Source organism: Saccostrea cucullata, unplaced genomic scaffold, assembly GCF_032062105.1.
Source record: "Saccostrea cucullata isolate Sc308-1 unplaced genomic scaffold, CSIRO_AGI_Scuc_v1 ctg410, whole genome shotgun sequence".
In the NCBI taxonomy this organism is placed as follows: domain Eukaryota; kingdom Metazoa; phylum Mollusca; class Bivalvia; order Ostreida; family Ostreidae; genus Saccostrea; species Saccostrea cuccullata.
In genome coordinates, this window is record NW_026923562.1 from 108,905 (window position 1) to 135,596 (window position 26,692).

At 34.0% G+C, this 26,692-nt stretch overlaps 1 protein-coding gene across 4 annotated transcripts in view; it reads right to left on the minus strand.

Annotated features, from left to right (window-relative positions):
- LOC134264337 (la-related protein 4-like) overlaps positions 1–23,339 on the minus strand; it is a 37,204-nt gene extending 13,865 nt beyond the window's left edge. For 3 of the 4 annotated variants that reach the window (XM_062746633.1, XM_062746632.1, XM_062746631.1), the window contains exons 1-6: positions 23,141–23,339; positions 20,940–21,035; positions 7,191–7,299; positions 5,172–5,318; positions 2,426–2,519; positions 1,413–1,549 (exon numbers count right to left, since the gene is read on the minus strand). In XM_062746633.1, the coding sequence (XP_062602617.1) occupies positions 1,413–1,549; positions 2,426–2,519; positions 5,172–5,318; positions 7,191–7,299; positions 20,940–21,035; positions 23,141–23,158 (601 nt within the window). In that variant the 5' untranslated portion in view covers positions 23,159–23,339. Of the gene's footprint in view, positions 1–1,412; positions 1,550–2,425; positions 2,520–5,171; positions 5,319–7,190; positions 7,300–11,796; positions 11,999–20,939; positions 21,036–23,140 lie in introns of those variants that run through there. The other variant, XM_062746634.1, reaches the window with a different exon arrangement.
- Between the last annotated feature and the right edge of the window lie 3,353 nt (positions 23,340–26,692).

Genomic DNA, 26,692 nt, shown 5'->3' on the forward strand with positions numbered 1-26,692 from the left:
TTCAGACCATAAACAATAAAAGTCAAGGATCTTCAATACATTCTAATGGGGACCCCTCTCTCCAGTAGCCAGTATGTCAACCATGGGTCAGAATCAAAGTGTCTTCTTCTTCTACTGTGTCCCATTAAAACTCAATAACAGCTGAACCAGGCATTGCAGTCATTTCTCTCACCTTGTCAGAATAAGGTCAGCTGTATTGAGATAATACACTGACAGATATAGGGCCATGGACACATGCTAATGTAATAGTGATGGTAAGGGAAGTCAGATAGGTACAAGTTTATCTCATGTTACGGCCCTACTACTGGTAAAGTTGGTAAACATAAACTCTATAAGATTAGGCAGATAACCCCGACAAAGAGTATGTCAGGACAAACTTCTTAAGATACACAAGTATTTCACTTATTAAATTACCTACAAGGGAATGTTTGGACCCATTTCTCTCCCTGAATCAATGGAACAATTTCTGACATTTACAAAGGTGAATGAAAGTTGATGTGGATGTCAGAAATTTCAATCCTAATGGTGTCTTTATATTGATCCCTGCATTGGTTCACGTAATTGTAATATTTCTCCAGAAATATCCTGTAAATTACTTAACAGTGACCCCAGGGATTCCATTAATGTTGTAAATACATAAATAGCTGCTATCATGAGCCAATGACATGGCCTCCCTCCTCTCCCACACAAAAATAGTAAACAACTGTCCCATCTCAATGTCCAGATCACACTGTCGATTCATAAAAACAATACATCAATCAACTTAACTACACATTTAGTCCACTCAGATTTCAGCCGAACATTTCTATTACATTTGATCTTAGGATGCTAACTATGCTTTTTGCCCTTTTGTTTCCTGTTTGGGGATTTCATTTGCCCTCAAAAACTAACAGAATACCAATTAATCATTACCTCCAAGCACGCAAATATCACTACTTTCCAAGTCTTGTGTCCTTGAATGCCTACTTGGGACCCTATATATCCCACAACTTCATTTATCATAACCTCAGAGTCATTACCATTTCCTAGCATTACTGGCATGATTTCTTGTGCTTCTAACACAACAGAATTGAACATACAACCTTGGATATTGCGATTTGAGAAGTACTTCATCATGGTGTCCTTAGTGGTCAATCAATTTCTATAAATTCTATTCAATGTTAAGCCTCTTTACAATTTATATTTCTAAGCAATGGCCCAAGTTTTTATCACCACAGTCCACTGATGTTTCAGCTGACGTCAATGATAAGTTCCTGTATCATATAGACTAGTATGTCAGGCAGGGGAAAATGCCAGCAAGACTTGGACTCCGACCCGGGACTTTCTGCTGTAGCTGCATGAGCTCTACCACTGAGCTACCCGGCTGACAGACCCTGTCCATGTTACACTACGCTACCACTATTGAGACTTACCCCGAAGCAGTTGTACAATGAGTTGTAAGTCAGAGGTTAGTTCCTGTATCTGATCCAGACTAGCTATGGTTGAGATGGGAACATACTGATCCGAATCCATCTGGGACTGTAGATATGTATCACTGGACAAGCTATCCCTAAAAGTAAAATTACACATATTAGCATTGCCATACAAAAAGGGGGGAAAATATTACTTAATAATCTATGCCATTTAAAATTTAGTTTATCTGGATGTTATCTAGACATTATATGCTCCTCAGTGGTCATGTGCATACTAACACCTGTCATATACTACAGAATCATCATTGTTTGTGGCCAACAAACAATAACCCCGTCAAATTATCAATTCCTCGAGACTTTTGTCTTCAAGTCGTCAGGAGTTAACCACAAAATTATGTCCCCTCAAACCAGAAAAATTTTGTTTACATTAAAACATATATTGTTGCAATGAGCTGCATCACTGAACACATAGCAAACAAGGTACTAAATACAATGTATGAATCTTTTTACATGTTTTAAGTACACACACTATTAAAATGGTCAAATTTATCAAATTGTCTACAGAGCTTCTGAATGAAAAAAAGGTGGATTTTTTAAATTAAGGAAATGGATAACAGCTGGAATATTTTATGAATACACAAGGAGTCATCAAAAATGCAGTGTTGTCTTTATGACTCTGTAGTTTTTAATCTGGACTCAAGATACTGCTGGGTTGACGTACACCTCCTTATATAGGAAAATTTGTTTTAGGATAATGTGCTTTTTGTAATCAATGAAATTGATTGTTATTGTTAACTGTCAAATAAATGACAAAAACAAAGCCACTAATCATGGTACAAAAGAAGATTAGCTTTATCAATCTGCTTTAGGGCTTATGACTATTTTCAGACTGGATGTACAGCATACATGTACAGTAATGTTTACATTGTCAACCCTGCCATAAACAACCCTCACCAGGAAGCAATACACACATCAGAGAGTACAAACACCTCACACACTGACACACTGCATACCTGGAGAAACAGTTTTCCAGCTGTGTTTTAAGCAGTTGTCTGAGGCTGTCTTCATCCATACTGCCATCAGTAATAATCCCTTCATCTTCCGCAACTATGAAAAAAAAAATCGAATTAAATATTTTCTTTTACATCAGTGATAATCCCTTCATCCTCTATTTAATTCCAACCTTCTTTCTCTTTACTCTGTTCAGTTTTAGAGTTTGACAAATCAAATATCCTGTATTAATTACAATTCATTAATACTTTTCACAAAAAGAAACAATTTTTTTTTTTTAACTAAAAGATCAATTTTCTGAAATCAAAATGAAAATTATACCTGAGAGAGTTATATTCAAAATAAGAACCGATTCTACGATAATGCCAATATGCAGTCCTACAATAATGACTATATATATGCATTTCATTCAGTGCTGATTGCGAAAATATTCATTAGTTGCTCGATTTGGCAACAACACAGCAATAAACCACTGCCAACTTTAGTCACACTGCCAAATCGGAACTTCTCTCTGTTTTAATGAAGTTTAAGCAGTGCATATATAAAAGTACATCAATCACTTTCTATCAAAATCACTGCTTTCAACCTTTTTGCATTTTTAGAATTAATGTGCTTTTATATAAAACTTTTACAGTAAGACCCAAGTACTAATTTTTCCAGACAAGAGGCCCACGGGCCTTATAGGTCACCTGAGCATCATGCAACAACTTTCAAATGATTGAATTTGGTTCATGTTTTAAGCTAGATGCTATTGCATTCACGATTTTGAAAGAGGCACCAATGCTAATCATAACTATACATTTAGCAATTGTTTGGTTTGTTTACTTAATACCCATAAGCAGGGTAAGGGAACAAAAATGTATGTTTCAGTAATATTCAGCGATAATCAGGAGTGCTCCTACTACACATGAACCCCTGACCCTAGGTCTACACATTGCACAATTTTTTATCAAAAATGTTTGATTTACCAAAGAGCATATTTCAAACAATTCATGTGCAAAAAAAAAAAAAAATTTGGTATCCCATAAGGGGCCTTGAAATTCACAATTCTGGAAGAAAAGCCCATCATAAATATGTAAATAGTTCATCTGCTTATTACCCAGAAGTAGAGAAAAAGATTTTCATAGATGTAATGCATTTTCACTATATAATCAATAGAGCCCCGCCCTAACACCAAAACCCCTGACTCTGGGGCAATAAAATTCACAATTTATGTAGAGACAATCTTGCTCATCATAACTATGTCCTTAATTAGTTTATTTAATACTCAGAAGCAGAGAAGAAGATTTTCAAAAATTTAATGCATTTTCACTATATAATCAATAGAGCCCCGCCCTAACACCAGAACCCCTGACCCTGGGGCCATAAAATTCAAAATTTATGTAGAGACAATCTTGCTCATCATAACTATGTCCTTAATTAGTTTATCTATATTTTCAAAGATTTAATGCATTTTCACTATATAATCAATAGAGCCCCGCCCTAACACCATAACCCCTGACCCTGGGGCAATAAAATTCACAATTTATGTAGAGACAATCTTGCTCATCATAACTATGTCCTTAATTAGTTTATTTAATACTCAGAAGCAGAGAAGAAGATTTTTAAAAATTTAATGCATTTTCACTATATAATCAATAGAGCCCCACCCTAACACCATAACCCCTGACCCTGGGGCCATAAAATTCACAATTTATGGTAGACGACACTCTTGCTCATCATAACTATGTACTTAATTAGTTTATTTAATACTCAGGAACAGAAAAGAAGATTTTCAAAGAAATAATGCATTTTCACTATATAATCAATAGAGCCCCGCCCTAACACCATAACCCTGACCCTGGGGCAATAAAATTCACAATTTACGTAGAGACACTCTTGCTCATCATAATTATGTACTAAATTAGTTTATTTAATACTCAGGAACAGAGAAGAAGATTTTCAAAGAAATAATGCATTTTCACTATATAATCAATAGAGCCCCACCCTAACACCAGAACCCCTGACCCTGGGGCCATAAAATTCACAATTTTGGTAGAGGCACTCTTGCTCATCATAACTATGTACTTAGTTGGTTTATTTAATACCCAGGACCAGAGAAGAAGATTTTAAAAGAAATAATGCATTTTCACTATATAATCAATAGAGCCCCACCCTAACACCAGAACCCCTGACCCAGGGGCCATGAATTTCACAATTTTGGTAGAGGACTCAATGCTGATTACAATCATGCCAACAGTTTGACTGCTTGATGTCCGGGAGTAAAGAAGAAGATTTTTAAAGATTGCACTAATTTTAGTGGTTTTTGCCCCACCCCCCAGGCCCCAGGGGGGCAGGGACCACGAAATTCACAATTTTTGTTCCCCTTCACCCATAGATGCTTTATGCCAAAATTGGTTGAAATTGGTTCAGCGGTTTCAGAGAAGAAGCTGAAAATGTTTAAATGTTAACGCACGACGAACGACGAACGACGAACGACGGACGACGAACGACGACGGACGAAAACGGATAGCAATAGGTCACCTGAGTTTACTCAGGTGACCTAAAAACTGATGCACTAATCAATAACAGAACATTTGCATCTTGCACTTTTGAAGATTACCATAACTGTCTGCAAGACAGCTCATCTGAAGACACCTAGTGCAGTTCATCCTAGCAGTAAACAGTCTTAGTTAAACCTTGAAGATCTCTCTCCAAGATATGTATCTAGATATTATCTAACGCCAGTGCTTTATCACCCTCACTTACTTGATAGCACACTGTTGTCAGAATTGGGGAACCCTGAAGAGGAGTTGGCATCCTCTCCCAGGACATTGTTCTGGAGGGGTGAGTCTGGCTGATGGTAGACCCCTCCTTGTTCAGGTGAGCTTACATCTCCATTGGCATACTGGTAGCCTGAGAAAGAAATTAAAAATCCTTAAAAACTTTCTATGAACATAAATAAACAACAATTAATAAATACAACAAATACTGTGTCCTCTGTATATATTGTGATTGCCCAAACACACACATTCACCAGATCACTCAAGTTTTTTGCTGAATTATTTGTCAAAAAGGGGGATTCAGAACAAAATATTGTGTAAATTATAATTACACTGTAATAATTCCTTTTTTCCTTGCAATTCTAACCCCTAACTTGGTGTTGTCTAATAAACAATGTATTTGATTGTTTTCTGTGTATGAAGTCCAAAACACATTTGTGGGTCAAATTCAGGTATCACACCAGATTTCCATAAATATCAATGTATTTAATTTTACTATGATTTAAAAAATTCATGTTTTAATTGTGTTCTTAACAATATTGCAATAAAAAAGCTCACAATGTTTAATCGTCCCCATGAATAATACAAATATTGGCATCAATTTACAATTGTTAAAATATTTGCCATCGTTCAATAATAAAACACAACATATCTCTAGTCTATTATTTTAAGTAAGTTTAGATTTCAAAAGACTGACCACAGAAAGAATATGGTTGCAGGGAATTTATTTTACGGAGTTTCAGATGAAAATACAAGTGGATGTGACAGACCTACAAAAATCCAAGATGGCGCCCGATGTGTACCTTGTTTATTATTAGATAGGGGTATATTTTTTTGTTAAAAGAAAAATAAGTAACATCAGGTGACTGCCTGTGCAAGACTGTAGCTATGCATCATGGACTTCAAAACTAGGTATTCATTTGAATATTATGTGTCCTAATGCTGTAGATTGGCAAATAATCACGATGGTTTTAATTTCGCTATGTTTGCACTTTATCAGTTTTCCATGAAATTAAACCCAACATGTATGCTATCATTAGTTTTTAAAACGTTTTAATGTTTACAAAAACTTTGAATTAATTCTTGCAGCGTTAATTTAAAACAATCGCGATTGGTACTTTTTGAGAAATCGTGAAATTTTAACACTGTGGAATTAAAACGACTTACAGTATTTTCTAAACCTGTTTTGCTTGCGATGAAATCAATGTAGAAATAACATTTTCAAAAGATTTTCAATTTTTTTTTAAATGCTAAGGCAACATTGGTAATTAGGATTCATGTCTTTGTTGAGAATAATTGTGCACCAGTGAATCAAGTCAAACTGTAGGAGGTGTGGCAATTAGAGAAATAATTTAACATTATTCTGTTCTCACTAAACCCGACAGCATTGTTTTAAAAAAAAAATTAATGTACAGAATTATAGTTTAATTAATCTTGGTTGAGAATAATTGGTGCACTAGCTTTCAGTGAATCAAGTCAAACTGTAGGAGGTATGGCAATTAGAGAAATATTTAATAAAACATTTTTTAAAAAGATTTTATCCTCCTCGTTTTCGTTTTTTGCATTTATAACAATACTAGATTTCATCACTTTTTGGCAGGTAACAATTATAAGCATTGTAATTTTTTAAAAAAAAATTTAATGTATAGAGTGCATTGTTAATAAAGATACCAACATCATGAACATGATTAATTAATAAATCTGTGTTCCAGGTGAGAAAAAATCTTTTGGTCGAAAACCATTTGAAAGCATTTTACAGAAATTAGTATTTCTAGTAAAAAATGGTTACAACTTCGCCAACATTTCAAACCAGTATGTATCTCAACATAGTCTACTTGTTGACAGCAGTACTGTGGGTGGAATAACATTCTGAAGAATTATTTACTGTTAAAGTCAAACAGATGAACGACAGACACCTCACTATCACATCTCATCTGGTCCTCTACAAGTATACTTTATTTTTTTCTGAAATGAGTGTCAGTTATGTACTGACAACTAGACATACCATTAGCTGTAATTCCACCATCCCATTGAGCAGTATCTGTCGGGCTACATTGTTTAGTGCTCAAAAACACAGAGGCATTGGGATTCAATCCTGCTGTTTTGGGGGTGACCTGTACAAAAAGAAACAAAGAAATCTAAAATATGAAGAGTTTATTTTTGTTTCCTCAAATATCAATGATAATACCACAGATATGTCAACATGATTTGGATTTCCCAAGTCTAATTCACTTTTTTTCTTCATATATATTTAAACCTCAATATCTCAATTCTTCAGATACCTTGTTTTTAGTTTCACCAAGTGCAATATAAGGAGGTTTGACTGTAAATATCATATATTGAATTTTTACCATTAGTCTTACTAGCAAAACTGAGAGAAAATTGAAATGTCTGATCAAAGTTGCTGAACTGTTGGTCTGTGTGAACTGATTTTTTCTGCCTTAACAATCCAGAATTTTTCATTATTCCCAGAAAGTTCTGTAGCAAAGAAGCTATAGCCTGTTATTTCACAATAGGATGACAGAAATGGAGGAAACATTTTAAATACATGTTTATTGAAGAAACTGGCACGATATATTCGCTTATTTGTGTGCAGGTAGGACAAAAATGGCTCCCCTCACTTCTTGATGAAAATGTTTTCCCAATTCTTGACCAAAATTGAACATTTTGCACTTGCTGATTTATTTTGAAAAGATTCAATAGAACATGTACAATATAAGGTTACTTGAAAACCTGAAATTATAACATTTTTTCCCCAAATTGTTATAATTCAATGCTTTAGATTTGTAGAACACTCTTATTAAGTTAGCAGTCTCAATGTATGTATCAAATAAGAAAAATAATATCTTGTCACATCAGTTTTTTTCATTTCCTCCATTCCACTCAATAATACCTGTCTTAAGAAACCTAAAATTGATTCCTATACATGTCAAATTGATTATTCTAAGTATTGGTAATTACAGGATACTGACACTAGTGTATTATTAGCCCAACAGAGTAATCAATCTACACTAATCCCCAGGACTCCATCCCACACAAACATCTTCCTTCTGAGAATTCCAGAGCTTTCTTTTATTAATAACAAGCCAGGACAGTAAATATATTGCACAACACCTTGTAAACTCTGTTTATCCCTTATTAAAACTCGAGGACAGTTGATGTGTATTCCTGATTCTGTTACAGCATTAGTAGTGCTTATTGACAGGGAATAACACTGTCAGAGCTGATAATCTCTCTATTAGGGGATAGTATGTGTATTGGATTTCACTAATATTGGATGAACCAGCATTTGTTGATGTCTGATCCCTTGACTGTCAGTTGAAGTCTTTGTTTACAAACAAACATGGAAATGTACAAGTATCAAGTTTCTCTTTACTTTCCATGAAATTTAACCAAGCAAGGCAGAGTGGGTTAACCAGTCAATTGGACTGAGAAAACCGAGTTAAGATAAAATCTGCCCACCCAATCTGATTCCAGTATTTCCGTTTTTGGTGACTTTCATTCAATGCTCAGCTGATTTACAACAGCTAACTCACAATGTGGAAGATGATGATGTTCAAATGGCAGATAACTAATAGCAATTAACTGCTCTATCTAAAGCTACCAAGTTTTCCAGATTTCCACAAATAACATCTTTTATTTTTCTACCCCTTCTTTTTCCCACAAAGGCTTTTAGAGGGATCAATACTTATCTATTTGAGAAACACCCCCACAAAAAAACTGAATAGACTAAAAATATGTGGTGTTTGACACGAATAAATGGAATCTAATTAAATAGTTTATATTAGGCTAATCAGACAGGTATGATCAGGCTCCTAGTTTCCTTACTTGACTAATGTATCACTAGACACACACAGGGACAGAGCTTCCTGCCTATGATGTAATTCTACAGGGGGATGACTGCCTCTGATAAGCTGTCAGCCTTTGATAATGTTCAATCAATCTATACACTATTCAAATCATTGACTACTCATACTGAAAACATTGAATGAATGGGATGATGTATTTCTCCCTTTCTTTTTCTTTAGAATTTCAAATCATCATTTTTTTTTTTTTACTATGAGGACATCTATGTTAATTATGGCTGTTCCATTCAAGTTTCTTTAAGATTAATATACATGGTATTTTTTATCTTCCAATGTCACAGAAAATCGCTAGTCAAGCTAGGAGTAACTTATGTACTGGACTGAGACTGATTTCCAAATTATGGATAGATTTTGATTGATAGGGGGGAAAACTGAAAATGAAGCTCTTTTGTGAGACCTGGGATTGGCAGGGAACAAAACTTTGTGTTGATCCTTAAATAAACAGAGGGTACAAGCTCTTCTTTAAACATCAATGTTTTCAAGGGAGCTAATTCATTTCTTGCGACTCAGTATACTTCAAAATAAATGTCGGCTCTTTTAACAGAATTAAAAAATACTCCTTACTTACATTTGAAGAACTGAATTTGTCTCATAAAATGTCTAAATTGTAAAGATCTTCACCGTTCTTTGGATTTACAGAATGTGACAGTATTTTGCAGTCTTCCCATTTTTTCAGAGCAGGTGTGTATCAACTAATTACACTAGCCAAAACAAATTTTTACATGCTAAGAATTTTATTAAGCAATTAAATTCTTATTTGTCTTTCATGCCAAGGAATACCATTTTTCCAAGGGCATTTATTGTCACACCATTGTTTCAACCAGTACATTTATTTCATATCTCAAATACCAAAGAAAGTCTTCAAGTTGGAAATCACATAATCTGACCTTACACTTTATGCTTCAATTTGAATGAATTCATCAAAATAAACTTTTTAAGTATATTCAATGTTTCTGATGTTGCTCAATTTGATATGTACATTATTTATGAATAAAAATGAAATATCTGATTCATTTTTCATTTGCATCCAAAGTTTAAGTACTGTATAATATGTTATAAATAATATGGGTTTTGATTTTTATGCCTCCAAATTTACATGCTCTTTGAACTTGTGTGAAATTTCTAGATGCCTGTCCCCAATTTTACCAGGTCCAAAGCATTGAACTACCAAGATTTGTTGGAGACTGTTTTTTTCATAATTGGGTACACCTATTCATTTTGCAGATTTTTAGAATGAATTGCTTCTCTTAATGTAAATGCAATGAAACCCCAATAAAATACCTAATTATGTCCAGAAAAAAATTACAATTCCTATAAAAAAGGAAAATTAAGGTTGAATGCAGAGACACATAGAATTATAATAACCCGTAGTGATATTTCCTTTTAATTCCTTTTACCTGAAAATCAATCGTCTTTTGTTCCAAACACAAAGCCTTATACTTGTAAAGATGGAAATAACATGAAATCAAATACCTCAGAAATCAGAATGAATGAATATACAGGGGGTTAGCGAGAGGACAGCGACTGGGAAATACTATAGACTATAATTACGAATTAGGGCCTAACACTGACTAATTGTATAATCATGTAAACAACATTTCAAGGCTCTATGCCGAATACCTGAAGCATCACATTAAACAATCTTTTTTCCCTTGTAAACATATAAACATTAACACTATTAAGAATACGTTCTGATAACAGATATTTTGTCAACAATCTGATAAGGTTTCTAACCATTTGGCAATAAGCAGTGATATTCAATATCCTTATGCTCATACATGTTTATCACCAAGATCATATGCAATTTTTTTTTGTTAATCATTTAATTAACTTATATTAAAATGTGCCGAAAAAAAATTCTGTGAAGATTTCCTAATATCTTATCAAGATTATCATTCTCCACATGCTTGTAATCTTAACATTTCTCTTATCAACATGCATGTAAGTTTGAGTGTTTCTTTTTTCTTTTTTTTTCTTTTCAAATTTAGACCATAAAAAATCCTGTGTATTTGAATACATTTTGTTCCAATGAAAAGTCACCTTTTACATAAACCCTTTATAGTAGAATTTTCAACACTAGTATCTGAAATATTTCACTTCATTTATTTTTCTTTAATTGGTTTTTGATATTCCATTCCTTGGCCAGATTTACTGCTTTATCTTTAACCAGGTTTTTTTATGCTGACTGTGTCCTGTTTCATGGGACTCCCTTACCTATCCCTTCCGTGTCCCGTTTTATGGGACTCCCTTACCTATCCCTACTGTGTCCTGTTTTATGGGACTCCCTTACCTATCCCTACTTTGTCCTGTTTTATGGACTCCCTTACCTACCCCTACAGTGTCCTGTTTTATGGGACTTCCTTACACCATCCCTACAGTGTCCTGTTTTATGGACTCCCTTACCTATCCCTACCGTGTCCTGTTTTATGGGACTTCCTTACCTATCCCTACCGTGTCCTGTTTTATGGGACTCCCTTAGCTATCCCTACCGTGTCCTGTTTTATGGGACTCCCTTACCTATCCCTACCGTGTCCTGTTTTATGGGACTCCCTTATTTTTCCCTACCGTGTCTTGTTTTATGGGACTCCCTTATTTTTCCCTACCGTGTCTTGTTTTATGGGACTCTCTTATTTTTCCCTACCGTGTCTTGTTTTATGGGACTCCCTTAGCTATCCCTACCGTGCTCTGTTTTATGGGACTCCCTTACCTATTCCTATCGTGTCCTGTTTTACGGGACTCCCTTACCTGAGGTTCAGGTGCGTCCTCCTTCTCAAGGTTCTGCTGAACACACAAGACTAAGGAATTGGAGGAATAGTAATATACATCCCCTGGAAGCATTTATTTATGTATTTATGTCCACCTGTGACAAGCACCAGCTCTAAAGGTCACACAGTTATTCCCATTATTTTTATCTTGCCGACTTCTTTTTTTTTCTCCCTTCTTTTAAATTTTCACAGAAATACTTTGTGACTGAGCAGTGTCTTTGTGGATTATGGGGTTTAAGATCCTTTCTGATTATGTAATACCACTGATAGATTTATCCATATGGAAAACATCCCAGGGCTTATTCTCATAAACACTAATAATGAACTGAATCAATTGCTAGTCATTTTCATATTAAACACACCACCATAAATTCTTTGTAATTCACAGAACTTTATCCATGCACATCAAATTTCCATATATACACTTCCTTTGAAGAAATTTCTTGAATGAAAAAATACAGTTAACCACAAAAGCGGAAAGGCCTCTGACAGTTCTCTTTTTATAGACCCCAAAATATCTACAAATGGCTAAAATGGGAAATATCAATTCCCGATCAAACAGCAAGTCCAATTTTCACAATTAAAAAGTTCCTAGCAGACTTGGTTGTGTGATTACAACCTAGAGATAAAATTCTGATCACCAAACGGAGTCACGGGCCTAGGAAATGTCCTCCCAACGTGACCATATGGTATGAAATCGTGTTTGGCTGACAGACAAATGACTGTAGAGACAGCCTAGTAACTGACGAATCTATCCGTGCTATCAAATGCGGTCCTTTCTCTTGCGACAAGGATTCCCTCTTATGTAAATGAAGGTCTGATAATTAAACACCAAGACCAGAGAGAAAAGAATATCTTCACTTCCATTCATACACAATGATTTAACAGAGAGACAGGTAGATCTGGCGAATTTTGTCTCTTCTCCCTGTATTTCAACTACAGCCAAGTTCCAGGTTAACAATCAATAATTTGCTAGGCTGTCACCAGCGAGCTGAACGCGACAACTAGGGGATGAGATACATAGACCAACACTTGGTGTTTGCCTGTTTATATCTAATTTTCATAATCTTCCAATTGATGTGAATACAAGATGTTATCATGCCTCAAAATAATGGGTCTGGGTCAGCACATGGTAAAGTGGTACATCAAATCAAATCTCATAAACTCCAACACCTATAGCTACGACTCTAGTGCATTTATTTATTTAATTCTCCTTTTCTTAATATGGCCTAATTTCTTATGAAAAAACATATTATTTTAAACAAACCCATATGGAGCTTAATATTACAAGAACAGGATCAAGAACCTTTTTATTTCTATCATTTTTTTCCTTATTTATTTATCATTTATTTCTTTTTAAAACATGAACCATTAATAGGGTTGTAAATTTGGTTGTAGATGAAAAATATTGATTAATTCTTTTTATCATTTTCCCCTCACTACATTTGCTTTTTGTCAGCACACAATATAAAAATCTAATTTCAACAATTCCACAGGAGCCTTGATTGCTGGCCCTTTAACATTGTAAATCTAACAAATTCTAAATCCATTTAAATCCCAACCCCATTCAATCATTTTTAAAATAAAACTCTGAGGTACTAGGGACATCTGTGACCAATATTTTTCTAGAGGGGTGAAGAAAATTATTGACAAGTATTTATGATGAAAAAGAACAGAAGCAAATGTCTCCAGGTGAAGCTCTTTTATGTAAATGAATGCTAATGTGAGTATAATCCCAGTCTTCACTGCATAATTTGCAATTCAAAAAAAAAAAAAAAAACACAGAGTGCACCAGTACAACAATGCAGCTAGTCCCTGTATATATCACAAACTAGCACCAGACAAATGCTAAGTGCAAAAACTAAAAAAAGAAAATCTTCTCGCCACTTTTTGAAGGAAAACAAAAATCTTTTGTCTAGAAAAAAAAACTTTAGTCCACAATTATATTTGATATATTGATTTACTTTTCGTACCAACTTTTTAGAAAAGTATCCTTTGCCTCTACAGTTAAACAAGTACTACTCAGCCCTAAAGATTCCTGTCATATTTTGAATTGATTTATTGAAAATTACCTACTCCTTCAATGCTGTTTACTTTGTAATGCATGACCAACCCCCCAATTTACAAGGCTTGTTTGAGGGCAGAAGAGCTCACCTGAGCAATCTAAGTCTTTAGGAAAAGATTAAAAACCTTGACCCAAGACTGACAAGATTGATTGGGTGCTTATCTAAGAGAAATGCTTGGTAAGACAGTCACTACCAATTGCCGCAAAACCATGGCCAAAATTTGCGATCTTTTTCAATTCTGACATAGTTGAATGAGAGGCTCATTTGATCAATGTGAGTAAAGCATAGTTGGAAAATGAACCTTGATGCAACCTTTAGTTTCAATAGTCAATCGCAGTTTACGAAACATTTCTTGTTTATCATTGAGTCAATTGTTGAAATTGCGATGGAAACATTGGCTAACCATGACATCACAGAACAGAGGCATAAATATTCAAGATTAGGGCATATTCAAGCAGCCACGGGTAGGAGAAAGCTATATGCAACTCTCGACCTCAACGCTCGAGATGATGGGCACTTCCCTTCAAGTATAAAAGCACTACTTCATGACATTACATTTTATTTCAATTTCAGAAACTTGGTCATGATGTCTATTGGGGTATATATAACAACAGCTTTTAAAGACTTTTATCCCAGCAACCTTACACAAGAGGCCCATGGGCCACAATGCTCACCTGAATTTCTTTAGCCCTGTTTTTTTTTCAGATTTCCTCCTTGCAATAGTCATTTTGACCCCAACCTACCCCCAGGGGCCATGATTTGAATGATACAAAATCTACACTTTCCCAGAATGCTTCCACTTCTTGTATCAAAGCTGACCAATGAATCAGACTGAGTAACTTCTTTTTTTTTTTTAAGTTAGACATTTTAGGACTGTACAAGAGAACAAAGTGGCTACATAGCTCCATTACACATTATCTCCAATGGTTTGCTAGCCTAGCCCAAACACATGTTAATCATTGATTCATTATACCTTCAATAGCAAAAGATCTGGATATCTAGCCTAGCAGCTAGGCTAGCATGATACAATCTTGAATTTTTTTTTTTACATATTTTATGATGTGAATATTCTCCATCACACAAACATTTGCTAAATGGGATCTAATTCATCACAAGCATTGCCTTTTGGCATTTCTTACACATGCCAAAGGGATGTGACCTAAGTGACATACATTAAGCAAGAGACAAGATTAACATCATAAATTCCAAAATGATTTTATGTAATTTAATATTTCCATCTTGGTTTAAAATGTGTCTTAATTTATTTGAATTCAGGTAAATGCTAATTTCAAAGTTCCACTCCATCTTGACACTGTTAAAAATGATATATACCACAGCAATTATCTTCAAAAATGTTAATTATATTCTGTGGTGTGCACTTCTTTGACAGACCAAAACTTTCTAAGAAAACTCTCCCTCTACTTTTTTATTTAACTAAAATGGAAGGTGGAAGGAAAAAGGGGGGGGGGGTTACATCTTAATATTTAATTTCCAAAGATAACAATTTTAAACAAGTAACAAGACTACATTTAAAGTAGCAGCAACACATCAGTTTACAAAAACTAATCCTGATACACAACATTACGTTTAAAGATGTGTGTTGATTTGACAAATATTAATTATTAAACTATATATTACTTATAAGTACTGTTTGAAAACAGCAGACCTGGGGCCAGTTTTACAAAAGGACTTACGACTTATGACCAACTTTAATTATTCATATAACTTTTTAATAAACATTATATCCAAAATTATTTTAAACTTTTTAAAAAGAATGTGGTAAGATATTTTTACACAGACAATTTCAAAGAGAATTATTAATGTTGCAAAATTTTACAGTTATTTGAAGTTTTTGGTCTTAGTCGTAAGTTCTTTTGTAAAACAGGCCCCAGCATGATACTGATCAAATTCAGATCTATGCAAATTATTATGATTCAGATTAGGTTTCTATAGCCTCCCTCCCCCCTTTCTGGATCACACAACTCCAAGATGATCAACCCTAAGGCCTAAATTTGTGATATGGAACAAATTTTCAAATAATTGATTGACGATCATAAAAATCCCCCATTCCAAACACTTTGGCCTAATTCTGTGAAAAATCTCTGCATATCAAAACTCAAAATTTCACATCTGTCAATATAACCAGGCGAGCCTTAGGTGATCCCTAAAAAAAGAATGAACCCTTAGGCAGTGTATATGGCCCATAATGTATAGCAGCAAATAAATAAGAATAAAGTTAATCCCGTAATTGCACAATCCATTTTGTCACCAGATCCGATGGATATTTAGAAGTCATTATGCTTCGAGCATCAATAGGGCTCTCCTACACAACATCCCTTCTGCGCACGCGGCAACTATCAAATTGTTGACCAAAATTTTATCATTTAATCGTTAAACTAATTAATACTTGCTTAAACAATCCTATTAACATAATTAACAAAAAATTCATTTAAGACTGAAGTTTAAAATTTTCAGTGACTTGTTACTTTTTCACATTTTTTTCCTTTTAGGCCCCTGAAGAGCCTCCCCTAAAAGTCACCATCATTACCTTTGACAAATTGCACAATGTGTAGACTTCAGGCCCTGAAATGGCTAACAGTGAAAGTGATTTACTATCACCCAGTAGAAATAATTACAGTATTGGAAAAAGTCCTCCTCCAGGAAACGTATTCATAAGATTGCCAGCCCAAAAACACTAAGTTGTCAATATTAAAAAGGGTTTCTTTAATTCTTTTTTAATCTGTTTGCCACTTCAAAAAGACTCATGTATGATCTAAATCATTCCAATTATCTTTTATGGTTCCAAAACTGAGACCAAGACAAATATCAATCCAAGACATGCCTCAATTTAGAAAAATTTGACACAAGCCAAATACAAATAGAGGTCAAAGGAGCCAAAAAAAATTTTTTTCCCCCGATACAATCAAGGATAAACATAATTTTCAAACTCTTCTATATTGACAAATCACAAGAAACTTGCCGTCAGATTGTTCATGCCATTTGAGACCAAATCCACATCATTTTTTACTCTCTCAATTCAAACACATTAATGCCAATATCCATTTAAGACTGGAAAGGAAAGTTATAAAATATAACCAAATTATTTTACCCAGTCATAATATTCACTACAGGATTCTAATTGATCCATCTTTGACATTTCCTCTCAAAACCTTGCAAAATGCCATTTCCTAACCAAACATTAAAATTATGCTTCATTATATGGAAGTGGTTAAAAAGCCTTTAGACGTACGTGCTGCCTCCTCATAAATCTCTAATTCTGTTCACTTCTAGGTAACATATTCTACATTCTCACAGTATCAGCAATTACTTTTGCTTCAAAATGAAAATTTTTATATAAAAATAATCTGAACTGTTGTAAGTTACGTCCTCTTGTTACAGTACAGAAAATTTAATTAGAACACATAACGGTCTTCAGTTTCTGTGTGTAGGAGTTTTTCTTTTCTAATATTCAGCTCTCTCCTTAAAACACGACTGCAGTTCTTAAGGAGGGGTTGTCTTATAAAACAACTGTGACCACACAAAAGCTGGCCGAGTTTATTGATTTACATCGCCGCGTCTCCTGCTCACAAGGTAGCTGCGACGACGACATCAGGACCCACGTATACTGCTTCTGCCGCCGCCATCATCAACGTGGTCGTCGTACAGATTCACCCCCCGAGGGTCCAGTCTCTCATTGACCAGCTTAAAACAATCAAAATCAGGCAGCATCATAACAGCATTGTGACACATACTTCACAGCCCATTTTCAGATTAATTTAGCAGGATAATTAGCTGTCTTTCATTTAACATATTCTTTAAATCTGTAATTGATCACAGCAGAAGTGACACAAATAGCTTAGAACATAAAATGTGTGTCTTGTACATTGATGCATCAGTTGACTGAAGTCAGTTCATTTCATTCTAAAACCTAATGTGCGTAAAGTTCTTTTGAAATCAATGTCAAAATAAGCTGATATTGTTTTTAACAGGATTTTTTATGAAGCATAGAATGCATCACATAAAGACATGAAGTCGAAATATTTCTTTCTTCTTTTTTTTTAATATTGTGTAGCGATTTATTTTTAGAAATGAATTTAAAAGGTTTTATGTTACAACATATGGTACAATTAGTTAAAGAGATTGAGTTGCACAGTCAGCATTAAAATCTTTATAAATATTTACAATAATTAAAATGTTTGTACTTGGGTATACCAAGGCCAATCACAGTATTATCAGCTTTTATCAATGGCCATTTTTTTTATTCACAAAAAATATGACAGTTTATTGGCTTAAAATAAATGATTCTTCATTTTTTTTCTTTTACTGTACAAAATTGTACATGCTATCAGTCACATCTGCATGTTCTCGGGATCTGATCAATAATGCTGCACTTCCAAGTCTCCCATCCCTCAACCTGTATCAGGAATCAAGATACCTTGGTGTATTAAAATACTAGGTGTTAACAATACTGTGTCCTTAGTACAAACATGAAAAGAATTCCTAACCACTGCATACAGCTATTTCAGTTGTGAACTTGATTTGTAAATTGACATGTAAATATGTAATCTGTACACTTTTAAGTGATCAAATTGCTGCATTTGAAGCCCATCCTTATTCTATAATAGTGAAGAAACACAATCCCTTCTATCAAAGCTAATTCTGCTTGCCTCTGTTGGAAATCCCTATCCACTCTGAATGGATAAAAAGCAAGGTGGCTATAAACAAATAAAAGCACAACTGTCAATCAATACTCTGACTGCCGTTTACTACTGCTCAAAGAGGGACAACTGAAACGGTTTCAAACCTGATATAAACATAACTTTGCACTGCAATTGCTGTGAAAATACACCAGATTTCACTTTCATTGAATTAATATAAGGGATTTAAAAAGATTTCCTGAAGATTTTCATATTCCTTTCAACTGGCCTGCACACAATTGATTATTAATAACATGGCAATCTTCCACAGATTGGTCAATACATGGTCCTTCTTCATGGACCACAAGGGATAAGGATCAGAAGGGAATGGAAAAGCCATGAAGGTCAATAGGACTATGGCACAATTGTCAAAATTTTTTTAAAAGCAATTTTGAAAATGAATGGGTCATCTTATTTTGTCTAAGTTGAAGAGGGATAACTCTTTCAGAAATCATTGAACTGTGAATAAATTTAATCTTGACCTGTATTTTCTGGAAAAATACATGCATATGCAATTCCAACCCTATATACATCCCTACCTAAGAAAGAGAGTGTCAGTGAAACAAAATTTCTTATCATTTCTAGGTTCAAAGGGAGTATATCTGTCAAAAATCAACTAACAAGGACCTAATTTGAACTTAACCTGTATTTTCTGGTAAAATATTGTATGCAATTTCAATCTAATACATTATGTGTATTGTATACATCCCTACAAAAGTAAGAGAGCTGTAATTGAATTTTTTTCTAAGTTTAAGGGGGATAACTGTCAGAATCATCGTACCAAGACCAAATTCGAATTTGAACTGTTCATTTGTATGACATATCAATATGCCAAATTTGAGTTGAATGAGTGCAACTGTTGCAGAAATAATGAATGGGAAGTCAATGATGACAGAATGATAGAATAGGCAGGGGCATAAAAATACCTGGAAAACATTTTACAGATAAGTGATTAAACTAAATAAACAACCTATTAAGAATTAAGTATTTATTTAATGATGCCTCCCTGACTATAGGAAGAGGTGTATTTTTTGTAATCTTTTACACTGACTACATACAGTAGCCCTAAACAAAAGGTGATAAGATAATTTTAGAAATGCTTAGAAGAAAATACATCCTTGAAGATTTATAAACATGTATTGTTCACTACATGGCCTTTAATGATGAAGGAAAAAGAAATTTTTAACAACCCCACTTCCCATACAATATTTAAAAAGCAGGAAGTGTAAGGGAAATAGAACTAGTAATCCTACACCATATTCTTCTGTAAAAACCTTGTCTTAGCTAAAGACATATTTTTCTTTCCTGTTGACAAGAGACTTAGAGAGCCAGATAAATTAAAAAAAAATCTGTATTAAAAGCATGACAGAAAGATGTATAAATCTCATGTTAAAGCCTTAACATTTATATTTTGCCAATTTTTTGTCAACAATGGTCATTTCCTTAAAATTTGGGGTTATACTTGCATAATGGGCCTTGGCATTTAATACTATTTGTGCCCTTTTGAACTTGAGTAATATTACATCATATGTAAACACAATGTATGATTGATTAGAAAGAGAGATTTAGGTCATGGAAATGAACAATGAGAAGTTTCTGTAATGTTAGCATGTTTATCAAAAATAAATTTGATTTTGAGGTAGTAGGGATGTAATATCTTTAAAGTAAAACTGAATATATGTATGCAATATCCATTTTGGTGTGCTACAGAATGTGACAATTCAACTCTAAATATATAAATAAATATAATGTTGATTATCACTTTATACATACCAAAACATATTCCTTAAATAGTAAAAAAATTTCAAACTTACCACCTGTTTTTCTTTGTTACTTTATAAGCTACATTTAAGCATTATAGAATGTTTTGACTTTATGAAAATTTGCACGAGATGTTGAACAATTCAATAATGCCAGAGATATAAGTAATTACATGCCTTCAGTTACCAGTGTTTTCCATTTATTTCAAAGTAAAGGGTTAGAGATAAGTCGTAACAGGCTAGGGGCTGAGGTTTATGAACAAAATCTTTGTGGACCTTTCAACAAATTGTTATTCAAAAGCGGCATTTTTGTCAATTGAAGCAATCAATTTGGCCGGTAGCCGGTTCGTAGGGAAAACACTGAGTTACACTAAGCAAAATGATCTAACCAGTAAACTTGTACAGTAAAGAAATGGATAATTTCTTTGTCTAAATTGTTACGGCATAAGAAGATGGATCCATGCTTGCTCACTAGATTCATCTAGCACATCAGACAGGACACTGTACCTTGAAATTTTCATTTCCAAATGCATATATCTGATTCATCAGTATACTTTCCCATTTCAAAACACATGACCACTGAGAGTTGTGCGGACTTACCGGGGAAGTGAGTGGTAACTCAGCGCCCCTATCGTGTCCCCGATCTGAAGTCATTAGGGCAGCTGAGTTCTCCTCTGGGTTGGCCTTCAGTTCCACCTGAAAAATAAAGCAAAATTAGTCCTCTGATCATTTTCATTTGTACCAAAGTAATGCATTTAAGATGCGTAACATTTAGCTGGAAAAGCAAGTATCCACAGAAAATTGCATAACCATGATAACTGCCATATAAAAATTTCTGTGCATATTATTTCAAATATTAAATGTGTGTGCTAGTCTCCGTAAAGGAAATCTAAGCTAACTGAAATGGCACAAGTCTAAATGTATATGGTTATGAATAAATGCATCATGTATGATGACCTTATACTACAGGCACAGCTGCCATTGTTACTCACACAAAACTTCTCTAAAAAGGTTAATCACAGCACATTTGATAGTTTACTAAATGCAAATGAAGCATAAAAAATGCCAATTTTTCTACTAGTGTGTTGCAGAAATACTTTCAATCATTTCAATGACTTTTTCTCTGGTTTCAAAGACCACTTCCATTTCCTCAGCTATAACCTTCGTCATGTCGCAGCTATTTAACAACTGGAACTGCATGTCACTTAAAAGGGTCTTTAAAGTTTTTTGTTTTTGTTTTTTCCAGAAACAGGGAAATATTGATGTCATAGAAACAATATCTTCTTTATTTCAATATTATGTGACATTATCACATACAAGCCATCAAAAAAACCGACAATAACATGAAAGGCGTTCAGAAGAGACTTCTTGGAGAGAGTGGGAGGTACTAGGATGATATGATCTGTAGTGTGAGGGATATAGCTATATATATACATCAATGTATTGTGATGCACATGAGCTCAATAATAATCAGACAATACAATATACATCACTACATGAATTTTTTTTTTTTTGATAATTTTAAGGAAGTATACAATGGTTATGCCATTCAAATCAATTCTGCAGTTAGCAATGTTTCCCTAAGAACCTGCTAATGGCAAAAATTGAATGCTTCAATTGACAAAAATGAGCTTAGAAATCAAAAATTGTTGTAAGGGTGACAGAGATTCTGATCATAAACATCAACCCTTAGTCTGTAACATTTTATCTTTAACCCTTTACTTTGAAATAAAGAAAAAACACTGGTTAGTGTAATAAAAAGCATATTTACTATGCTTCTATTAAAATAACAGTTTTAGCATTTTAACAAGTCAACAAAAGGAAGTCTTAATTATCCAAAATTAAAGTAGATTTCATATATAACAAATAAAAGGCTCTCAAGCTGTTAATTGCATGCTTACGGAAAAATTTATCATATACTACCTATTAAGTATCAGAATTTTACATTCACCATGAAATTTCATGTCATTACAAAACTTTAAAGTACTGCGATAGTATGTGAAACACCAGAATAAATATTGATATATAATGATGTTTTGCGACATTTTTCTGAAATCTTGTTATGTATATTGATACTTTTTTCCCTTCACAATACACTTACCTAATTCTTTATGCACAATAATGTTCTCAAACTAAATTCTACTTTGCTTAGAATCAATATTGTGTCTCATTGTCTGTACAGTTGTCCTCAGATTCTATACCTTTCACTAGTATCCGTTAACATTTGATTGATATAATCTACAATCTTATGTTTTGCATTTTTTTATTTGAAATACTTCCGTTTTCTCGTTTTTACAATATTTTTATGCCATGTCATCGACATTTTTTGGTAGCACACTGTCATTTCTCATGGAGGCCGCCATATTGGAAAATGGCTGACATTTCCGTCAGATTTCACCCCACAGTATTGTTTTGCATATTTTACACATGACAGAAGTATATTCATAAGCATACACAATGCTATTTACATCAACACATTAAATATACAGTGAAGGACATGAAAACACCATAGTAAATACACGATTGAGCTTCAATATTGAAAGGTTCTACCAGCACAAGTTCAAAGGCGGGTCATGACGCGTTTTCTGACATATAATGAAGTATTGCATATTTTCTCCCTCTAACAATGTGTGCCTAATATTGTTCTGAATAAATTAGCAATACTGTCATAATCATGTTTAGGTTTAATATCAATATTTGATGTTCAACACGTGATGAAATGTATGAAACAGAATGTAACATGGCGTCTACCGTGTCACGAAAAACATGCTGTCGCAACACTGACATCCACATGTACTTACTTTGGCTATGGATACCATCCACAATCTAAGACTACTAAAGAATCCGTCTTGAAGACCTTTCGGTGTATCTTATCCACTTTTAAGCCAAGAAAGTTACAAAAATGCGTGCCTAAGTAACGAAATGGGGTACAAACTTGCACTATGCAGGTTGATCTATCGCCACTAGTCACATGGGCCGCATACATCCAACATGGCAACCGCAATGTGAAAAACACGTTACATTAGAGTTCTTTTAATGTTGCTAATTTATTGTCAACAAACGTAAAATTATGCATGTGATTCAAATTTAAGTGTATATTTACTTTTATTTAATTTTAAAAGAGATATCATTCAGAGGGGTATTGCTTTGTGCTTTGGCGGGAGAGGGGAGGTCTTCTATGACGTAACTTTGTTGGAGGTCCTTTCAGGGGTAATGTGCACATAGGGCAGCATAACTTCAAATAAAGAACCCTTTCCTTTTGACATCGAGTTCATATAGTGCAATTTTGAAAATTTTAACGTAAAAAATATGATAATTGTAGAATTAATATCACAAAGATGATTTGCAAAGCTGCTGGAAATTCTCTAATCGAAAATTCCCCTTAGATTTTATTCTCACTATCCGGTATCTGATCATGCTTATTTATAAAACAAAATCTAACAGTGAACAGAAAAATTAATATCAATAATTTAGCTCTACTTGACAACATCAATTGATGATTGGGAGAAAACTGGTTTGGAATTCATACCCCGCCGAGAACCTCGGAGTATTTCATGTCCTCCTTATATGGCAACTAAGTAACACAAGGTTGTCGTTCTTGAGAGCCATATAATCTCTATGGGGCGGATCCTGTGCTTTGGCGAATATATAATCTTTAAAATACTAATGTCAAATTCGTACAACCGGATATATTTCAGCGAAAGCAGAAAATAAAAAACACAGGAAAAACAGTATCAGTCTTCAACGTGAGGGGAAAAATAACAGAAGGAAAAAGGGGGATATAAATTTATACTATGTTTCGGCTATCAGTTTATGCATTCCAACTTAGGATTTACATTTTTATGTAAGTAATTCTCTAATGATTTTGATTGGAAAATATAAGTATAAACATATTTTAAAATCATCTGAAGATTTTCTCCTTTATTTAAATTATGATAACTACTTCCTTCATAATCCGTGAGTTTAATTTCAAGCAACTTGAGTTTTTTGTAGATTACTTATGCTATGCAGAAACATCAATCAATAAAACATGTACACAATAATTTATCTATCAATAATATAATATCAATTTAGCATAAAAAAATTCAGATGAGACGTTCCTCAGTTTACTCAATTTTTTTTTTAAAGAAGTTTCATCACTGCCAGAAATTAAGGTGCGTTATGAGGCATAAATTGCATTCGTGCAAGGTTCCATATAGACAATGTTTCCTTAATATATAATACCGTCCAAATATTCACAGACACATCCTACGCAGTGGAAATCACTTATATTGCTGGAATCACAACTTTGAGTTTACATCTTTTTCAGGCATTTTGAACACGCAGTTTAGAAATCAGAAAATAATATAAATATGTTTGGTAAATTTCAAAGAGATTCAAAAACATATACTCGAAAAGGGTGTCACCATACGTACTTTATCCATGAAGTTGACACCATTAACAGAATCACACTTCCAAGTTCTGCAGCTAACTCATTTCCAAGTATTGCATTTTGATGACTGTTCAGGCCCGTAGCAAGATTTTAAAATGGGTAGCCAACCCTCCGAAAAAGTTTGACCAAAAAGAAAAAAACGCATAAACTGGATAATCATTTTCTTTGAAATGGGACTGGAGTTGTTTGACTTTTATCTAACTGTTCGCCCTAACAGCAACAAATACTGGGTGGGGGTATCTAAATGAAAATTTATATATCAATTATTTTATTCTCAGAGAGAACTGATGTCCAACCCAATTATGTAAACTGACTTTTACAAAATAAAATGCGGCTAAAATTAAATATTATCAGAAAAGGACCCCCCTTACATACTACGAGCCTGCTTTGTCTTCCATGTCTCATACAACAATGAATCCCACTTTTCCCCTATTTTTCTTTCAACTCTTTGTCTCCAACAAATGACCGTCGATCTTTGTTCCTGGTTGAGTTCAGTTGAGACTTTCCAGTTTAACCCCCTCCCACCCACATACACACATACAAACGCTGACCGGAAGGTATGGCATCTTGACCGCGACTGTCCCAAATCTGCAACTATTCCTTCGTCATGCGCTCGGCACATTAAAGTGAAGGCGCAGGTCCTTCGGATGAGGCTTTAAAAACTCGCAAGACTCCGTGTCACGGCATGAGTGAAAAATTCTCTAATGGGACGTAAAACAAAATACAATCAATCAATCAATCAATCAATCAATCAATCACCCTTCCCTTAATCACGTGGAAAATTACGTACTGCATATTCTTTTTTGTGTATTTTAGTATCATCCAAAAACAAGATAGGCACAAGGAATTAAAGACATGATTAGCATGAGACAGACATTAAAAATCGCGTCAATAGGAACCCAGATGCCCTCTTCTCCCATATGAATGGTTAACAAGGGCATTTTTTGTCACTCCTCTTTCTATTTGCTTGTTTGCCCAATCACTATTTATTCAACTTTCAAACGGATATTTTTGAGAACAGCTAGAGTGCGCCCACATTTATAGTTAGAGTTATCTTTCTTATTACAGGGTTAGTGAACCTTAATTTGGGTTTTATTTTACATAGAACCCCTTTTTCTTAAAGTTCTAGGTACTAGTATGAAAGAAAAACAAACATAACAACTTCATTTTTTTGTTTTTTAAAGGCCCAGGGTCTCATGTTTTTCTCATAATGATTTCTTCATATTAAAATCTATAGTTTAATCATTCTACAATGTTGTTTTTCTCAATGAACAAAAACCTACTAACTCATTTGTTACAAAGAAAGTGGGCGCACTAGATAGGCAGTCGGCAGGAATCATTGACACGAAACAATTCAGATTTAAATGTCCAAGCACCATGTAGTTTTGATACATATCTAAAACAATGAACATAGAAACTTCATGGGAATGGATTTCTGTCTTATGCTTCTTTATTTCTAAATATTTTTTTTTCCAATTAAAAGGTGTCATGAAAGATAAATTATCTATTCTGGATACATTTAATTGAATGTAATAGAAGTCTAATACTAAATAATTTTTGTGCTCAGTTTTCAAATTCACTTAAAAAGTTCCCCGGTTCCGAAATTTTCAAGTTTATCAACGTAACTTTTAACGAAAAATATAACTAAAGTTATTTGTTGGATATATGAATTTCAGTTTAATTGATATAAAAATGTTAAATATTTTGATACTACTTAAGAAGTTGCCTTTAAAAAAAAAGGAAAGTTATATTCAGAATTTTTTCCAGGGGGGGGGGGGGCAACCCAGTCAAAAAATAATCCAATCCCAGAATTTTCGTGACAAGCATAAAAAGAAGAAAAAAACCTAAACTCGCTTCAAAATTCAGGTTTTGTAACTTTGTAGTTACAAGTTCACTAGAAACACCCCGGTCTTTTTTTCTG